Source organism: Nilaparvata lugens, chromosome 9, assembly GCF_014356525.2.
Source record: "Nilaparvata lugens isolate BPH chromosome 9, ASM1435652v1, whole genome shotgun sequence".
Lineage (NCBI taxonomy): Eukaryota > Metazoa > Arthropoda > Insecta > Hemiptera > Delphacidae > Nilaparvata > Nilaparvata lugens.
In genome coordinates, this window is record NC_052512.1 from 17,448,861 (window position 1) to 17,470,466 (window position 21,606).

General features: G+C 34.7%; 1 protein-coding gene across 1 annotated transcript in view; it reads right to left on the reverse strand.

The window, feature by feature from the left end:
* Positions 1-21,606, reverse strand: part of LOC111044466 (transducin-like enhancer protein 4) — a 202,902-nt gene that overhangs the window by 115,204 nt on the left and 66,092 nt on the right. The window contains 4 exon segments of the mRNA XM_039435578.1: positions 883-912; positions 12,747-12,821; positions 15,291-15,353; positions 16,800-16,844. Of these exon segments, the coding sequence (XP_039291512.1) occupies positions 883-912; positions 12,747-12,821; positions 15,291-15,353; positions 16,800-16,844 (213 nt within the window).

Genomic DNA, 21,606 nt, shown 5'->3' on the forward strand with positions numbered 1-21,606 from the left:
GAAAAAAATTGGTGGAAAACGTGTTTTTTTTCATAAATGTCACACCTTCAAGAGCGGATATCTCGAAAACTGGAGGAGATATAGAAAAAATTGTGGGATGAATATTGTAGGAAAAGATGTAAGCTTTAATTTGTTATATGACAGTCAAGTCCTTAAGATAAATAGTATTTGAGTTTTATGCGAGAAACCAAAAAATGGTACCTTTGAACCACCCCCACCCCCATAGTACAGGGGTGGGAACTTTTGATATGTTTACCTCCCCACTACCGTAAACAGAACTGCGAGGTCAAAAATTGTCTTCCCAAGTTTTCCCTCTATACCCTTTTTTGAGCATTCATTGCCTGGACTATACAACTTCCAGTTCAAAATGAAATTCAGTTAAAACTGTGACTGTGCAAACGGCACTCAAGACCATATAAAACTGTTATATTCACTATTTTATCTACGACCATTCAAGGGTCACATTGTTGACTTGAAGGTTAAAATTCAACCAACTAGTCTCTATAGTAAAAAAACATTAAATAACAATAGGTGAAAAGCTACTCAGAGAGGGTGAACAGTAAACTTGAAATACTAAAAACATAAAGCTTTATAAAATATACTTAGATTAAATGAATAAAAAATAATTTATTATTTCAAACAAGAATGAAGATTTAATATTATCACATCAGATTATACCGATATTGAGTGGACAGTGAACTTGAAATACTGAAAACAAAAAACTGATTCATAACTTGAATTGAAAACTTGGCGAAATGAGGATTCGACTAACTGAAATATTGTCGAAGTTAAAACTTGATAAATTGAAATCCTGACGGATTGAAAAACTCTATGAAACGTAATATAAAGTGTTATTTGACCAAAAAAATTTTGAATTCTCACCAGTAGTCGTGGCAAATCTGGACGTTGTTGCTGAAATGAGAACAGAAAAAATACTGATTAGTTGAAAAATGGTCAATTTTATAAATATAATAATTTAATAATTTTTGGATAGTAGTTCTCATCGAATTTCCATCAAGCTGTTAACCCTGTTGTCAATGTCTGCAGTAGCACAGGTCTTCGGAATGATTTGCAGCATTTATTTGGGATTTTCGTTAAATAATAATTATATATTAATTAGCATTTGAATAAATGCATTCTCTATTTAATTCCATGTGTAAAAAATAGTGTTTCATATGTAGTGATGTGATAACTATAGAGAGGACCAATTTATAAAATAGTAGTATTTGATGAACAGTGTTGCTATCCTTGTCTTTCATTCCACAAAGCACATAACGCTATCCTTTTCTATGAGAAAAAATATAAATAACTGGCCGTCAGGCTCGCTTCGCTCGCCATATCCGTCTAGCCAGGGGGCGGAGCCGAAGCGGAGTCTTCGGAGTCGGGAGCCCCCTGGCTCCCCGACTGGATCGTCCAAAAATGAGATCAGCGGGCTCGCTTCGCTCGCCTGCATGTAGACCTCAGCGGAACCTCTGTACCGAATTCTGGACCCCCGACTGGATTGTCCAAAAATGAGATCAGCGGGCTCGCTTCGCTCGCCTGCATGTAGACCTCAGCGTAACCTCTGTACCGAATTTGAAAGTATTAGGTCAATTTGATCTCGAAAAACACCTGTTACTATATCGGCGAATCTTTGGCGAACAAAATTCTTACACCTCAGCTAAACCTGTGTACTGAATTTTTTTAAATATATTTCTATCAATTATTGAAAAAGGTGAGGAAACGCAGAAAAGCTGAGAAAACGCTAATTTTGGCTAATTGGATAAATTGGTATTTAGGAGGTCCTGGATAAATGCATTTCAATCTTCAACTTGGTGCCAACCTAACAAATTCAACTCAACTTGATGCCAACCTGACAAAATTTTTAATTCAGTTACCAGAACAACTGTTTCGAAGAGGTACTCTCTCTAGATTATAGTTCTATATTAACATATGGTATGGACATTTCAATTATAATTTTAAGATATTGGAATAAGAAGAATATACATGCTAAAAGAACTTTAAACCCTTAAAAACCACCCTTAGAGTAAATATTGCCAAAAGATTTCTTAGTGCGCCTCTCAAGGGCCAACTGAACATACCTACCAAATTTGAACGTTTTTGGTCCGGTAGATTTTTAGTTCTGCGAGTGAGTGAGTGAGTGAGTGAGTCAGTCAGTCAGTGAGTGAGTGCCAGTTCGCTTTTATTTATATAGAAGTAAGTAATTACATTTTTCAATAATTTAATAAAGAATTTTCATAATTGGAATGAGATATATTGTTAGTTACTTATTAATTCTACATAGAAGAGAATCTGGCAACAGAGCAAAGCGAGAGAGCGATAGCGCTATCTGCTTTGTTGAATGATAGACAAGGGTAGCAATACCATTGCTAATCGAACACTGCCATTAGGACCTCAATATGATTGTCGCTTTTCCTGAGGGTTTAAAGAGGTCCCTAATCTCCCCGAGGGATGAGTAGTCGTGACCATCCCTAATGAAAAACGGATCAATCGTATTTGTAGACCGGATTTCAGTTGAGGGTAGTAACTACTGGATATATTGTACAGTTCACTGCAGGGGATGTGAGGGTAAAGGGCCAAGTTTCCCGATCATACCCTTGAAATTGGTCGGCTTTTCTGTAGGGTTGGTTCTATGGCCAACTGTTTAGGGTACATCCCTTCAAGGGGCATTTTGAATATAGATTCAAATGTGTGACGGTTAGGGTTCTTGGCATATGACTAGGATGTGTGTTGTATTTGAACTTTGGCATTAGTATAGCACTATTAGTACTAGTAGAGAGAGAGAGAGAGACAGAGAGATAGATTGATTAATTGAATTTATTTGGGCGGAATTAGGACTCCTGGTCCTCTCAGCCACAAAACCCTTTACAAAATGAGAAAAACTTAAAATAAGATTACAAAAATAATAGATTACTTATTATGTAATAAGATTACATGAGATTAATAGAAATAAATAAAATACTTAATCAAAATACAATTACATATAATACAAGAGAATCTTAAATTTAATTTATTAATACAATTGGAAATTAATATTTCAAAACTCACTAAATACGTCCTATAAGAAATTGAGATCTAATCGAGTTGCCATTCACTCACACATGCACACAAATCTACCCTAAAAAAATCTTGTGTGGCGCACTCACACAACTCTCCTTGCCGTTATGAAAATTGATCAACTTACGCTAGTGTTCCGGCGCATCTAAAGTCTACTTTCCTAAGATCTGAGCCAGCTGGTGACAGGACAATAGCGCTGCAGACACACGAAGTCTGCTATCTCTTAATAGTGAATGATTTTATAGAATCAACAGTTGCCAACAGTTTGCAATTGAATAATCTTATTTTCTCTAATTTCGAGCTTATTTTCAATTTTTGGTGAAAATGCTACTGATTATTAATTGTAGAGATTTTCATGCTCAATCTTTTCCACTTGATTTTTTTTTTGTTTAAATTAAATTGTATCTAAAGCCTGATAATTGGGGATCTAAAATCAAAATTTGCATAGATGGTGCAGTGCTCCAGAAATTTTTACAGATATGAGACTTGTGGCAGTTGATAGAGCTTATCAATGACTTTTCTAGGTATGAATTTGATCAGAATCGTTGGAGCCGTTTTCGAGAAAATCGCGAAAAACCCTGTTTTTGACAAAATTTTCACCATTTTATCCGCCATCTTAAATTGCATTAGATAGGAATTGTTCGTGTCGGATCCTTATATTGTAAGGACCTTAAGTTCCAAATTTCAAGTCACTCCGTTGATTGGGAGATGAGATATCGTGTACACAACACACACACACATATATATATATATATATATATATAATATATATATATATATATATTATATACAGATCAATACCCAAAAACCACTTTTTTGGACTCAAGGGACCTTGAAACGTATAGAAAATTAGAAATTTGGGTACCTTAATTTTTTTCGGAAAGCAATACTTTCCTTACCTACCTATGGTAATAGGGCAAGGAATGTAAAAATACTTAATCAAAATACAATGACATATAATAAAGAGAATCTTAAACTTAATTTATTAATACAATTGGAAAACAATATTCCAAAACTCACTTGATAAATCCTATAAGAAAACCTATAAGAAATTGAGATCTAATCGAGTTGCCATTCACTCACACATGCACACAAATCTACCCTAAAAACAAATATTTCACAAAGTATAATGATTATCTGATTATCATGAAATAATATAAGATAAATATCTGACATATCAATGTCCATTCTTCGGAAAGAATATTCAAAATATCCTTCCCACTAACTCTCTACCAAAAAGAGAGAAAGAAAAAAGATAGAGGGGATGAGGAAGAGAGAGAAAGAGAGGGAGACTCATTGAAAGAGAGAGAGGAGAAAGGAAGGAAAGTAAGAGAGAGATAGAGAATGAGGGAGTGATAGATGATAGAGGCAGTGGCAGAGAGGGGTGGGTAGAGTGAGTGAGACAGAGAGAGTGAGAGAGAGAGAGAGGTTTGAGAGAAAGAGAGTGAGAAAGAAAGGTGGGTGAGAGAGAGGGAGTGAGAGAGAGGAAAGGAGAGCGAGTTAGTGTATGAAATCACAAAGAAATTGTAAAAAGCTTTTCATTCACAAGAATCAGATTTGAATAGAACCAGCCAGCGCGGTGGGGGCAATTTGATTGAGGCAAAGAGATCTTGCCTTGCAAGAATCCAAGGTAAGATTTTACAGTACAATCCTTGAAGGAGGGACGGAAGGACCTTTCAGGAAAGGACTTACTGCAACCTTTCCCTTCTATCGCCCTCGCCATAGGGAAATAGGAGGGAATAAATGGAAGATGATGACAGGATGAGGAAGAAGAAGAAGAAAAAAGAAGAATAAGAAGTAGAAAAAGAAGAAGATGACAAGAGGAGGTGGAGGAGGAGGAGGAGGAGGAAGAAGAAGAAGAAGAAGAAGAAGAAGAAGAAGAAGAAGAAGAAGAAGAAGAAATCGAAATCAAGAAGAAGGAGAAGAATAAGTAGGAGAAGAAGGATAAGAAGGAGGAGAAGAAGAAGAAGGAGGAGAAGAAGGTGAAGAAGAAGAAGGAGGAGAAAGAAGAAGAAGAAGAAGAAGAAGAGAAGAAGAAGAAGAAGAAGAAGAAGAAGAAGAAGAAGAAGAAGAAGAAGAAGAAGAAGAAGAAGAAGGAGGAGGAGAAAGAAGAAGAAGAAGGAGGAGGAGGAGAAAGAAGAAGAAAAACCCAAAGAAGAAGAAGATGACAAGGGGGGAGCAGGAGGAGGAAGAAGGAGGAAGTATAAGAAGAAGATAAAGTAGATGGAAAATATAAGAAGACAAGGGGGGGAGGAGCAGGAGGAGGGAGAAGAAGGAGACATGAGGAGGAAGAATAAGAACAAAAAGATAAAGAGAGAGAATAATAGTAGAAAAAGGTGAAGAAATAATTGAAGAAAGAGAAGGAGGAAAAACAAGCAGCCCTCTAGTATGTGACTCCTTCTCCCAAGGGGTGATGTGCCCCCATTTCTCAGCACCCTTCTTCCGGCTTCAAATAGCCTGCTTGTATTAGATTATAGGGAGAGAGATAGAGAGAGAGAGAGAGAACCTCAGCCGCCGGCTGCAGCATATTAGTTTATAATCCCATTGGAGAGTGGTGATATAGCTCCGGGCAATAAGTCTACACAAAAGTAATTGCCAACTCAACTTGTGCTCTGTAAACTGTTTATATGACAAACTGAGAATATAACAATAGAAGAAAGTTAGTATGCTATCGTTACTATTATGATATGACAGAGTTCATCTATATATAAAAAAGCGAAATGGCACTCACTCACTCACTGACTCACTCACTCGCAGAACTAAAAATCTACTAAACTAAAAAATCTGGTGTGGCGCACTCACACAACTTTCCTTGCCGTTATGAAAATTGATCACCTGACGCTAGTGTTCCCGCGCATCTTAAGTCTACTATTCAAAGATTTGAGCCAGCTGGTGACAGGACAATAAGGCTGGAGACACACGAAGTTGCTATCTCTTCATAGTGAATGATGTAATAGAATCATCAGTCGCCAACAGTTTGTAATTGAAATAATAACATTTTCTCGCATTTCGAGCTTATTTCCAATTTTAGGTGAAAATGTTACTGAACATAAATTGTAGAGATTTTTATGCTGAATCTTTTCCACTTGAATTTTTTTGTTTAAACTGTATCAGAAGCCTGATAATTTATTGGGAATCTAGAATCAAACTTTGCGTAGATGGGGCGGAGCTCCTGAAATTTTTACAGATATGGGACTTGTGGCAGTCGATAGAGCTTATCACTGACTTTTTTAGGTATGAAATTGATCAAAATCGTTGGAACCGTTTTCGAGAAAATCGCGAAAAACCCTGTTTTTGTCAACATTTTCGCCATTTTAGCCGCCATCTTGAATTGCATTTGATCGAAATTGTCGTGTCGGATCCTTATAGTGTAAGGACTTCAAGTTCCAAATTTCAAGTCTTTCCGTTGATTGGGAGATGAGATATCGTGTACACAGACGCACATACACTCATACACACATACAGACCAATACTCAAAAACCACTTTTTTGGACTCAGGGGACCTTGAAACGTATATAAATTTAGAAATTGGGGTATCTTAATTTTTTTCGGAAAGCGATACTTTCCTTACCTATGGTAATAGGACAAGGAAAGTAAAAAGCGAAATGGCACTCTCTCACTGACTGACTCACTCACTCACTCGCAGAACTAAAAATCTACTAAACTAAAAACGTTCAAATTTGGTAGGTATGTTCAGTTGGCCCTTTAGAGGCGCACTAAGAAATCTTTTAGCGAAATTTCAACTCTAAGGGTGGTTTTTATGGGTTTAAAGTTCGTCTTCTAGCATGTATATCCTTCTTATCCCAATATCTTAAAATTATAATTGAAATGTCCATACCATATGTTAATATAGAACTATAATCTAGAGAGAGTACCTCTTCGAAACAGTTATTCTGTTAACTAAATTAAAAATTTTGTCGGGTTGGCATTCAGTTGAGTTGACTTTCTTAGGTTGGCACCAAGTTGAAGATTGAAATGCATTTATCCAGGACCTCCTAAATACCAATTTCTCCAATTAGCCAAAATTAGCGTTTTCTCAGCTTTTCTGCGTTTCCTCACCTTTTTCAATATTTGATGGAAATATTTTTAAAAAAATTCAGTACACAGGTTTAGCTGAGGTGGAAGAATTTTGTTCGCCAAAGATACACCGATATAGTAACATAGCCTAATACGTTCAAATTCGGTACAGAGGTTTCGCTGAGGTCTACATGCAGGCGAGCGAAGCGAGCCCGCTGATTTCTTTTTTGGACAATCCAGTGGGGGGTCCAGAATTCGGTACAGAGGTTCCGCTGAGGTCTACATGCAGGCGAGCGAAGCGAGCCCGCTGATCTCATTTTTGGACGATCCAGTCGGGGGTCCAGGGGGCGGAGCCCCCTGGCTAGACGGATATGGCGAGCGAAGCGAGCCTGACAGCTAGTAATATATATGAGCGAACCGATAGAATTATTACAACAGACCCATTATTGAACGAGCATTAGCGAGTTCTCACTTTTGACTTACTGAAGGCCAAAGTCGTTGTCAATCTGTTTGTTTGTTCTACAAGAACTTCAGAGAGAATCGATCAATCAGCTTCAAATTTTGAACACGTATCCGGTGATCCTTTTCACAGGTCAAGTTGGTAGACAACAAAATTGACTTGAGCTGGGTTTACACCAAACTTATCAACAAAATGTTAATAACTTAATCCGTTGGTGCTATTTGGGAGTTATCACATAGACATAGACTGTAAAGTTGCGTACAGATTTACGCGCCGCGAACATATGTAATTCACTTTTAATCAGCTGATGCCAAGCTTTTTATATCTGTATCTTACCGTTTCTGTAAAAATACAGATATAGTCAGCTGATTAAAAGTGAATTGCTCATGTTCGCGGCGCGTATATCTATACGCACCTTAAGATAGACAGTCTTTAAGTGCCGACACATGATTTTAGCTGAATAATACACAACATTAATTTATAAATTCTTTATTAACTCGCTATTCATTTCACCTCAAATATGAGGTAATTCATCTAATCCAATTCATGCAATTCAAAATTCACAATTCGAAACCCAACAGAGATAAACGGGTTATTTTTTAGTTATATCGATGATGATGATGATGATGTTGATAATAGACAGAAACAACCTCACAGCTCATTGAAGGATAAACGAGCAAACAGCTCAACACTGAGATTTATTCAAAAAGGGGTCTCCCCCACCCCCACCCCTTTTCATCACACCAAAGGTTGTGAGTGACCGAGAATAAGTGGGGAATAGAATTCACACTCCACTGACAATATAATGGGACGTAAGTGAAGCAGGACCCTCGCAACAGTCCGGGTCGTTTAATCCAATCCAATAACATGAGACTGTCAAACGCCGTAGCAAAGTCGAGCACTGGAGTACCACCTGGCTCCATTATGGGTCCCCTACTTTTTTTAATCTAAACAGTCTTCAACGTTTCTATTATTTGATTAACAACAACATGGGGAGATTATCAGCATACAACTGTTATATAGAGACCGATTTAGGGTAGGGGGAAGGGGATAAAACTAGAGGCGATTAAGGGTGAGGGGAGAAGAACACCACCACCATCTATGTGTTCTATGTGCCTCGTTACTGGCTCAGTTTGGTGGCGGGTTTTTTTTCTGCATTGTCAGTAGTTTGATAACATCCAATGTTGCAATCGGACTCAAATTCCCTATAGTGAGGTCCACGTTATAATGGCAGTGGAGGAAGATAGCAGAACAACGTTGCCGATCCTCTGTCTTGTCAATGACTTCTATAGATGATAGCTGATACCGGTTTATTAATGTAATATTAACAGTTAATTCTTGTTTAAAATTATCTATTATATTTTATTAAGCAATTACATTATTCAATAATTTCATAATGAATTTTTATGATGATTTTAATATTCAGAATGTAATTTCAGAATGGCTTTTCATAGTTAAGATGGAATATTTTGTTACAGATGGGATTAAATAGAGAATGTATTTATTCAAATGCTGATTCATATATAATTATTAATTAACGAAAATCCTAAATAAATGCTGCAGATCACCCCGAAGACCTCTGCTACTGCAGACATCGACAACAGGGCTAACAGCTAGATGGAAATTCGATGAGAACTGCCATCCAAAAATTAGTTGTTAGCCCGGGAATCGAACCCGGTACCTCCCAATTGCTAGTCAGGAATGCTTACCCTTACACCAAACTGACAATCTCTGGATAGCAGCGCTCATTTTATAACAGCGCTATCCAGAGATTGTCAGTTTGGTGTAAGGGTAAGCATTCCTGACTAGCAATTGGGAGGTACAGGGTTCGATTCCCGGGCTAACAACTAATTTTTGGATGGCAGTTCTCATCGAATTTCCATCTAGCTGTTAGCCCTGTTGTCGATGTCTGCAGTAGCAAAGGTCTTCGGGGTGATTTGCAGCATTTATTTAGGATTTTCGTTAATTAATAATTAAATATTTTGTTAATTAATTATTAATTCTACATTGTTAAAAGACGATCTGGAAGCAGAGCAAAGCGAGAAAGAGATAGCGCTATCCGCTTTGTTGTATGATAGACAAGGATAGCAATACAATTGCTAATCAAACACTGCCATTATAACGTGGACCTCACGATAGACCCCACAACACCCCAATAATCCGATTTGTATCTATCTACTCATCCGATAAACGAATGGAGAGGGGCAACGCTTCTATTAAAAAGGTACGTTGTTAGCTAGGGTACAAAAAAGGGACTGTAAATTGGATGAGAGTGAGAGAGATGCAGGAGAATGATTGAAGGAGATGGAGAATGGTGGATGGGAATGGTGGAGAGCGAGAGCGAGAATGGAGAGAGTGTGATAAAGGAGATTGATTGAAGGGAGATGTAGAATTAGCGATAGGGGAATGGTGGTGTGTGTGAGAGTGAGAGAGAATGGATAGAAAACCACCGAGAAGGGATGAGGGTGGAGAGCGGGTGATAGGAATATTGGAGATGAAGGATTAGTTAGAGAGAGAATAGAATAGAATAGGAGAGAAGAGAAGAGAGCGAGAAAGAGAAAAAGAGAGAGATTCAGATTCCTTTATATTCATGTCTGTGTTTAACAAAACCAAATTCAAATTTGTATTGAAAAAGAGAGAGATTGATTAATTGATTGATTGAGTACTTTATTTATGTGGATTACAATATATACAATAGCTTGCAATACAGCAAAATTATGGATGAATTTACAAAATAAAAATTAAGAAAATAATTATTGAGCTGTATATAATATGTAAAAAAAACAATTTGTAATAACTATAGATAAAATAGATAATATTGTCATGTATCTACATAAATTGGCGGAGCTTTGGACAGAGAGAGAGAGAGAGAGAGAGAGAGAGAGAGAGAGAGAGAGAGTGAGGGGGGGTATATAGTGTGAGAAAAAGTGGTAGTCAGAGTGAGTGAGTGAGAAAGAGCGGGTGAAAGGAGACCGCGTTAGAAATGAAACGAACTATTTTTCGCTTATTTCTCCCACACTCAAATCTGTAACGAGAGTACGATGTAGCTTAACTATCACAGCAATTTGACAACATCACGCAAAATACCCTCTCTGAATTCCAATTACCAGAGAATTTTTATGTTTGAGTTGATATTCAGTCATTTATCAATAACTATAGTGAGGTCCACGTTACAATGACAGTGTTTGATTAGCAATAATTGTATTGCTATCCTTGTCTATCATTCAACAAAGCGTTAAGCGCTATCTCTTTCTCCCATTGTTCTGTTGCCAGATCGAATTTTATCAAAGTTGAATTGATAATTAATTAACAGAATATTTCACCCAATTATAAAAATTCGTTATTAAATTATTGAAAAAAATAATTTCTTGCCTAATAAAATATAATTGATTATTTTAAACGAGAATGAACAGTTAATATTGCATCAATAAACCTTTATCAATGTTGAATTAATAATTAATTAACAAAATATTTCATCTTAATCATTAAATTCATTATGAAATTAAAAAATATAATCGTTTGTTTAAAAGAATAAAATTAATCATTTTGAACGAGATTGAACAGTTAATATTACATTAATAATTCTGTATCAGCTACCGTCTATAGAAGGCATTGAATGAAACATTAAGATTTGATAAATTATCTGTACTCCCGAATATAGCTCTGATTTAAGCAGCACTGCCCAATCAATTTTTTTCTCAATAAATGTATTTTAAATGAGCAAGGTCTATAAAAAAACAAGTCAAGACACCCGTCTTCCTTATGGAGCGGCCATTTTGTGCGTTTTTTATTGCGGTACTTTTGAAAATGCAATCTGATTCAATTTGCTTGAAACAAGATCATGCATTATGCATTTTAAAATCAATATTCTGATTCAGATATAGTACATTTCGCTCCTAGAGCAGAAAATGAGATTTTTCCGGCTCGAAATCGGTTTTCAAGTCCGAGGCCGTAGGCCGAGGACTAGAAAAGATTGAGAGCCGGAAAAACATTTCTGCCCGTGGTGCGAACGCTATTTTTCACCACACACAAAAATAAACAATATATAAATGAGAATAGTTGTTTACTAAGCACTTCCGAAAGCAGAAGTGGAAGGTGATAGCTCTAGCAAATCTGAGGTAATCCGAATATCAGGAAATTGTCCAAGTATCTTTATTTTTTTATTCTGATTTGTCTAAATAACCTGAAAGATGATGTTCAATTATGTGGTGGGTTGAGTTCATTCTTTTTTTATTCTTTCAAATGACAATAAGATGATATTATTATAAGTGTTCTAATTATTGAATAATGAACACAAATAATGAAAAGTTTTTTGATCAGCTGTTTTTTGATCACCTTTCTTAGTTCCATGTTAGCGGCTGGAAAGGGTACTCTTTCCGGCCTAGGCCGGAAAGAAACCTGTTCTGACGTGAGAGGAGAGTCTTCTGCAAAAACAAGGTCTTTCAGATCTACGTAGGGACTGGAAAACAGCTGTTTTCTGTTCAGTGTGGCGAAAATATGTAAATTCAAGTTTTCGATTTTAAAAAAATGAAATTTCAATAATAAATGGTTCAATAATTTATTTATTATTGAAAATTGTTATTATTCATAAGGCATTCGCAAGAGGCTAAATACTATTATTCTGTGGGAAGAATTTTTTTTCGCCACACTGCATAGAAAGCAGCTGTTTTCCAGTCCCTACGTAGATCTGAAAGACATTGTTTGCAGGACGACTCTCGTCTGACGTCAGAACAGGTTTAGCTGGAAAGAGTACCGTTTAGAGGTATTACACATATATATATATATATATATATATATATATATATATATACACATATTACACATAACTCATCAATAACAATAATGATAACGGCTGATAAATTTGAAAATTGGTGAACTAGAGCCCCACAAAAAGGCGATTTTGCAATGCATCATGGGATCGTGTCATGACATGTATTTAAAGACCTTGGTTTTGACAATGAAACTTCTCCATTCATTCCTAATGATTAGACATCATCATTCTATCAGCTGATTCCCAGGCACAATGCTATGAACTCGTGAGGGCTTCATCCTTTACAGAGAAAATTTTCTACATTTGAGTCACTCATATGATATTTGAGAAACTCACTTTGCTCGTGTCGCTGGGATCTGACTCGTGCTTACTCTGAAAATACGAACGATTTCACAAACTAAGTTATAACAAATATATTAGAAAAAATTAAATTGAACTTACCCCAATTATAGCGTTGAGTTCAGTCATTGTAATTTGTTTGGCTCTCTCAACGGCCGTGGCCACTTGCTGTTGGTGCTGAAATACAAAAACAAAATTTATCAAAAAAACTGCATTTTCTCAAAAAAGAGATAAAATCAATTCGAAAAGGTGTTATTTGTGCGATACAACCTTAAATGGACGAGTGTTTCAACACCACGTTATAACCGCAGTTACGGAAGATGGGAGTACAGCGTTGCCGATTCTCTGCCTTGCCACTGGCTTCTATAGAGGATAGCTGATACTGGATAATATGATATATTTCTTCTATGTTTGGTATCTTCTTCTTCTTCTTCTTCTTTCAATCAGGGATTAGGCTATTGCCTGTTCCGACTCACATTCAGCTTGTAATTAGAATAAAAAAATAATAATAAATAAAATCTATAAATTAATAACAACAATATAATCTAATGTAATATCATCATAAGCATCACTTCAATCTACTGTTTTCATTTTATAATAAATGTAATGATTATTGCCATCTTTTTCGTGGCCTGCCTATTCGTGTCTCTTTTGCCTACCGGTTTTTATTTGAAAATTCTTTGAGGATGCCTATCAGCTGACATTCGTTCCACATGCTCTTTCCATTGCTGACGATAAGATGCAACTCTCTCATTCAGGCAGAAGATATTCAGCTCTTTCCGTATATCCTCATTCCTGATGTGATCTCTTCTGTCACAGCCCTTAGTTCTGCGAAGAAATCTCATCTCAGCTGCCTGCACTTTACTCTCAAGTGGCTTTGATGTTACCCACGATTCACTACCATAGAGTAGTAGTGGAGCTGGCATTGTCTTATAAAATTTCATTATCGTGGTTGTGGTAGCTTTCTTTCCCAATGTCCTACTGATACTTCCACAAATCATTTGGAATCTTCCTACTTTTTTTCTCTACATCCAATTCATCTTTTTAACTAATTTCACAACCCAGATATGTGAACTGAGACATCTGCTCCAATACCTTGTTGTCTATCACAATCTTTGATCTTATTGGGTACTTTCCTTTAAAAGCCATGATTTTGGTTTTCTCCTTTGATAGGAAGTATCTAAATTTAAAAATCTACTTAGTGAAAATAATTAAGGACTGAAAATGTTGAGAAGTGAACAACTGCAAGACTCAACCTATCTCGGACTAAGTATAATATATAACCCTATATAAATTTGAGGAATAGCATAAGATAACCTCATTTTTTCTCTCCCTATCATTATTTATTCATTTATCATTTACAATGAACTTAAGGACAAAGAAACAGACTACAGTCCAAAACTTCTTTTCATCCCAATTTCATAGAATAAATATAACATTTATAATATCAACTATTCAGATTTGACAATAGTGCGAAGACAATTGGGGTATCTTAGCTCAAAAATAATAAATATCATGCCAAATGCATTGTCAGAATATCTATCTAATAGGGGCAGACAGAGGATGGAACAGATAAATAAGTGGGTGATACAAAAATTTTTCTTCGACATCAGTCAAATATTATAATTACTAGTAATTTATTGTTAACTTCGATTTTTGTAGCTTTGATTATTAGTAAATAAATTTTTATATTGTCTAAACAGCTGATACTCTCACTCAGCGGTCAGGGTTTTGCCCTTGCTGGGTGGTGCCATGTAATTTTAATTTATTTGTAAAATAGCATAATATTATAATCTAGAATATTTCTTTTGTATTTTGTTTTTATGGGCAATAAAAATGTTTCAAAAAAAATTGTCCAAATGAAGGTCATGTGCGACTTTTCAATTTTTCACTAATTTCCACATTGAAACAAAACACGAACACTTGAAACAAATAATTCTGAATTTAGAAAGATTAAGATCCGAATTGATAACAAAATTACTTCTACTTAGTACTCAAAACTCATATACTTATTGTATGAATCAAAAAATAAAGAATATAGGATTATTTCTTATTTAACAAGAGTCATCAATTAATATTAGATTAGATTTACCAGGACAACTTTAATCACAGCCATCTACTACAGAAAGGAGACGACACAAATAAGTGGCAACAATGTCCTCCTATTATTTCAACCACCAACTTTATATCGTGGTGCTCAGTTCTATAGTGAGGTCCACGTTATAATGACAGTATTTGATCAACTCTGGTTTTGATATCCTTGTCTATCATTCGACAAAGCCGGTGGTACTATCCATTTCTAGGTCCACAACGAAGCCAATTATGTTTTTGACAGTGTAGAAATATAATTAATTAATTCAAAGAATCGGCATCGCTATTTTATCTTTATCCACTGTCATTATAACGTGGACCTTACTATACATCCTACATTCCACCCTGTAAACATTCATTTTCATAATCAGAAACAATATGAACAAATGAAGTAGGCCTACCCTTTTAATAGAACAAACAGGCCCTTTTAAATAAAAGGGTACTTCATATTTTTATATTGTTTTTAATAATTTTAATAAAGTAGCCCAAACCAGTGGAGTGATTTAATTGATTTTTATATCTTAGAAATTCTGATAATACAAAAATGATACTTACATCTTGCGATAGGAAAGGTAAAATTTGCGCAATAATGGCGTTCAGTCTCTTAGCAATTTCAGTCTGAAAAAGAAATCAGGAAGAAAACATTAGAATTCACCCTTTCAAATGTCATTAATCCTGAAATAAAAGTTGTAAACAATATTTAGAATAATTGGGCCCGTTCTGTGCACATGGAATGTGGTAAATTGTCCCATTCACAATTTACCAAGTAAAAAGTTCCGCGTTCCATGGGAGGAATTTTGACAGATTCTGTTCCAGTCCCAACTTTCTGCCCCACAGTCGAAGTGTGGTAAATTGTCCGACCTGGTACAGTTATCTGAGCATCCGACCAGCTATCTGAGCTCTCATTGGTCGATTATTGTAGTCTGCTTGCTTCTCTGCGCATGCGCTGATAGTTTGTTTACCATAGCATAGCATAGAATACATAACCAACAACAATATGATGTTTGATGACCATTCGTTAAATGAATTTTTCTCGAAAGAAAATTTGAGAGTAATGGAATAGAAGAAATTTACGCTTTTCTAGACGGTAGGTTTGTAAAACAGCCTTTCTTCATTCACGCAGCTAGTAAACTACACATTTTAGTGTAAAGCAACTTTATATTTGCGCGCCAAAAGCTTGAACCAAAGATTTTGAAATGGCATTCCATGGCAAAATTTTGTACTAGTCACGTGATGGAACAATTTACGATTGGAACTGGAACAATTTACTGTACACAGAACGTACACATTTCTTATTGAAGATAATAGTGACTTTAATTAACGTTATGGAATTAACTACTGGTACTAGAAAACAACTACAAATTAATTGTTGATTATAGGAATTGTAACTATTAAACAATTATTAGTGATTTTGATGTAGTTTATTCCTCATCTTTTATCATTGACCAGCAGGAAACCCGTGCTCCGCAAGGGTCTATTTTTAACACTTGACAAACAGAAAACTTGACGTAATGAAATCTTGAAGAATCGAAAATAGGCCCAAAACCATACTCGGTTGATTAAGAATCTATATGCAAAATTTCAAGTTAATCAGTCCAGTAGTTGAGACGTGATGATGCGTCAAACATAATTTTCCTATCCCGTACATGTATAAGCCAGTTCATTCCTTTATTATAGTATAGAGGACAGCTCATTAGTAGGCCTATATTGAATTAATAAATAAATTGATACAAATATCTACAATCCGTGTTTAAATAAATCTGTGCCTAGAAAACATTTAGTGCTGGTTGCACAAAAGCCGGTTAAATTTTATTCGTGATTAATTCCACGAGAACCAATCAGAGAAGCAGTCTTATCAAAAAGGCCTTCTCTGATTGGTTCTCGTGAAACTTATCACGGTTATATTTTAAACGGCTTTTCTTCAATCGGGCCCTAGTCTTTTTATTCGATTAGTGATTATTAAACAGCAATATTTATAAATTTAAAAAGGTTCTTCTATTATAATCTACGATAAACAAATAGTTTTTGAGAAGTTGAATTGCATAGAAAAAAAGTAAAAATTACCTGTTTGTGCATCTCCACGTTTAGTCCATAAGACATTTCGTAATACTGAAATGAAGAAACATAATTGAATAAATAATCAATCCTTTTACATCAAATAAATACTACTTTAAATGAAAAAATATGTTGAAACTTTACTGCCGGTTGAAAAAAGCCGGTTAAATTTTAACAGTGATTAATTCCAGTAAAACCAATCAGAGGAGCCGTCTATTTAAAAAGCCATCTCTGATTAGTTCTCGTGAAATTAATCACGGTTAAAATTCAACCGGGACTCAGTCGGCAAAATATCGACGTTGCCAGATTCAATGGAATTGCGACTTTTTTAGTGAGCCTAAAATGAATTAAATTTTGAATATGTTCAATGTGACAATGCTGCATCGACAAAAGCCTGCAGTGTTGTCATATTGAATATTTTCAGATAAGCTTGCACGAGAGTTACTATTCCGCACAATCTGGCAACGCTGGCAGGAAGACCAAGTGTCAACTTGGACTATTCAAGTCTATCTAATTCGAACAAGGCAGTTTTATTTTACATAGTTATAGTGAGCTGTTGTCAATGTCTGCAGTAGCAGAGGTCTTCGGGTTGATTTGCAGCATTTATTTGGGATTTTCGTTAAATAATAATATTATATATTAATTGGCATTTGAATAAATGCATTCTCTATTTAATTGCATCTGTAGAAAATAGTGTTTCATAGTGGTGTAGTTATATCACTTAATGCATACTAATAACTATAGAGAGGACCAATTTATAATGACAGTATTTTACTAGCAATGGTATTGCTATCCTTGTCTATCAGTCAACAAACCGGATAGCGCTATCTCTTGCTTTCTTGCTTTGCTCTTTTTCCAAATCGTCTATTAACAATGTAGAATATTTATTAACAAAATATTTCAACTTAATCATGAAAATTCATTATGAAAGTATTGAAAAATATGATTTCTTGCTTAATAAAATATAATTATTGATTATTTTAAACGAGATTGAACAGTTAATAATACATTAATAAACCTGTATCAGCTGCAGTTTATAGAAGGCATTGACAAGACAGAGGATCGGCAACGTTGTTCTCCTATCTTTCTCCACTACCATTATAACGTGGACCTCACTATAGTAGGAGCACACGTTACATTCAGCTATCGCTGTATTTCAGGACTTTTAAAGTTATTTATTAATTTATAAATTTAGATACAATATATTTCTCAACTATGAATATTAAATTATGAATGTAAATTCAAGAGAATTCTAATGAAACCTGTATAAAATCAAAATCTACTAGCTCAACTAGCTCAACTGAAGCGTATAAAAAGTTAATCCAATGTACTTAGAGAACTGTGTATGATAGTTGAGTACAGTTATCTTGATAATGGCTGAATTCACATGCTCACTAAATTGTTCAACTTTAGTTATGATTTTGTGAGAAATAATGATATTTGAGATGAATAATTAAAGCAAGAATGGGGTCAACAGCTAGCTATATAAAACACCTCAAGTGTAAGTACTCGAATCACCATAAACACAGACATATATTCACAAAAAAAATACAATTAACTATAGTGAGGTCCACGTAATAATGGATGAAGAAAAGAGATGAGAAATTCATAAAGATATCAGAGTTGCCGATTCCCTGCCTTGCCACTGCCTTCCATAGAGGATAGCTGATACTGGTATAATATCGAGTGACCTGGCTGGCTCAGATCTGGTGTCAGAGTTTTCAGGTCGCAACTGATCAATTTAAGAGACTCTGACATGACCTAACGATTGCTTTTTAGGCAGCCGGGACCGACGGCTTAAATGAAATGAAAAAATTCTTTATTAGGCGGAGTTAGGACTTTCAAGTCCTCTACCACTCAACCTCAATTAGACTTAACGTGTCCATCCGAAACACGTAAAATAATAAAACACAGTATCCAGCTGATACTGGTATAAGTAGTAAAATATCAACTGTTCATTTCAGTTTAAAATAGTCAATTATATGTGATTCGTCAAGAAAATATATATATATATATAATTATTCATTGATTTAATCTTGAATTGAGATTGAATATTTTATTAATTAATTATAAAAATTTGACTGAGTCACTGTCAATGTTGTAGAACCGTTCCATAATGAGATGAAAACACACATCATAAGGTGCGTACAGATTTACGCGCCGCGAACATGAGCAATTCACTTTTAATCAGCTGATTATATCTGTATTTTTACAGAAACGGTAGGATACAGATATAAAAAGCTTGACATCAGCTGATTAAAAGTGAATTGCTCATGTTCGCGGCGCGTAAATCTGTACGCACCTTTATGTTGTCAAATTCTACACAGTTTCATATGGTACAGTACCATGGTTTCGAGACCATACAGGTCGCATTTTCACGAACCCATGGACCTGTACCAAAAATTAAACGGTGGAATTTGACAATTTGTGTTTTTATTTCATAATTAAATAAATTTCTACATTGTTGGAAAACGATCTGGCAACGTTGCGTAGCTAGAAAGGGATGACACAGATGTAAATGATCAATAATATTTCATTCCTCAAGAAAATATAGTTTTTAATGATTTCATAATTAATTTTCATAATTGAGATGAATTATTTTCTCAAAAAATTATATTTCTACATTGTTTAAAGACGATCTGACGAAGTTGCGAAGGTAGAAAAGGATAAAGCTATCTACTTTGTCGAATGATAAACAAGGATAGCAACACCTATGTTAATGAAATACTGTCATTATAACGTGGACCTCTCTATAGGAAAAAATGAGATAGGTGTACATATATTATGCTTACAAACACCAAGCTAAAGCCATACCTTAAACGCGAATTAAATATGAAAAATGCATGCAATTACTGTGTATAAAGCTGAACTAAATAATAAAATAAGCCATACGAGAATACTACCATCAAGCATGAAGCTGGTTTATGGAGTTAATGGAGGGGAGATATTTCAGAATATTATGTGATGTTAGACAGGTATAAATGGATGGTAATTCAATTTTAAGAAGAAATTATTACTAGTAAAATAGAACAATCAATGAGAATTACATTCTAGCCGTGGAAAAATTAGTTTCCCGTTACCTTTGAAATATTAATTAATATTAATAAGAAAAGATTTATAGAAACAAAATTGAATAATCCAGCATTATAATCCATATGATTACATATATTCATTTTCTACTTTAGGCTTTCTACTTTATCATAATCATGGAATTAATACACTAAAGCTGCGTTTACACCAAATGGTTTTTTTATTTTAATTTAATTTATTTATTTATAATTTTTAGAAAGTAGACATTTTTTGCGTAATTTTGTTAAAAACTTAATCCTTATAAATTCTATTAGATTGAACATAACTTATCATAAACGTCATGATAAACATACATGTGTTTGTCAAGTTCCGTTCAATCTAATGTAATCTATAAGAATTAATTATTAACATTTTTGTTAATAACTTTGATATTAAAGCAGTTGAAGGCCGGTTTCCGAGCTGGGGGTTCAGCTAAGTTTTAGTCTCTAAACAGCTGAAGTCAGAAAATTTGCTTTCCAAAACGGGGCGTAGTCACAGTTTTTATGAAAATCTTTATTTACTCATTTCTATGATTATTATTATTGGAAACGTTTTTCCTTGACGAATTGAAACATTCCTAAATAATTCCACATAGCTGAGACTTTACACTATTTCCTCTTTATTCTATTTTGTTCAATTTTACACTTTTTCGAAATTAATATTTAAGGTGGACTGCGACTACGCCCCGTTTCGGAAAGCCAATTTTCTGACTCTAGCTGTTTAAAGTCTAGAACTTAGCTGAATCCCGGCCATTAGAATCACTGAGGGCCGGTTTCCAAGCTCTAGATTCACCTAAGTTCTAGACTTTAAACAGCTGGAGTCAGAAAATTGGCTTTCCGAAACGGGGCATAGTTGCAGATTTTATGACTATCTTTAATAAATTTATCATTTCTATAATATTGGAAACGTTTTTCCTCAACGAAATTAAACATTCCTAAATAAATCAAAATAGCTGAAACTTTACACTATTTTCTCTTTATCTTATTTTGTGTTTAATTTTCTAGTTTTTCGAAATTCAATTTAAACGCTATCATAATGTTATGAAATTACTTACTATCAACTCAAACTCTTTGTATTAAAATTTATTTAATTTTGAATGAAAAAGACCAAGAAATTGTCAAAAAACTACAGATTTATTGATACTGTAGTATAATTACCACAATATCAACATCTCAACTACACAAGAAGTTTTATTCAATTATTCCATTCATTCGTTTTTTGGAAAAGCTCTAGTTTGAAAAATATTATTTGACATTGGAAATACTTCACTAAACTTTCAAGACTGTAGAATGGTCTCAAAGTTTAATCAGTACTTGACTTTTCAATATGATCTTCTCAAAATGAAGTATGAAGTACATCCTCTTCACATACGAAAATTAGAGATAAAGAGAGAACGTTAGGGACTTGACACCCCTCTGAGAGAGATATTGAGTTAGAGAAGATATCTATATGGGTTTTCAAAAGTCTTTTTTCGTTCGGGCTACTCTTGAATAGAAATAAAAATAAAAATCTAAGTACCCTATTTCTAAACTGTTTCCAATACTATCGCAAACTTGATTATATTTTCAAGTGGAATTTTCAAGTTTTTATTGCTTAAGAGGTGAGTCCTAATTGGTTTCTGAAACAGATGGTGAATGAAAAGTGATAATAATATTTCAAGAGGCATATCGCCAAGTTTGTTTAGAGTTTAGAGTGATACGAGGGCCAGTCTCCCTCTCCACCATATACCTCTCAACATTTCGAAATC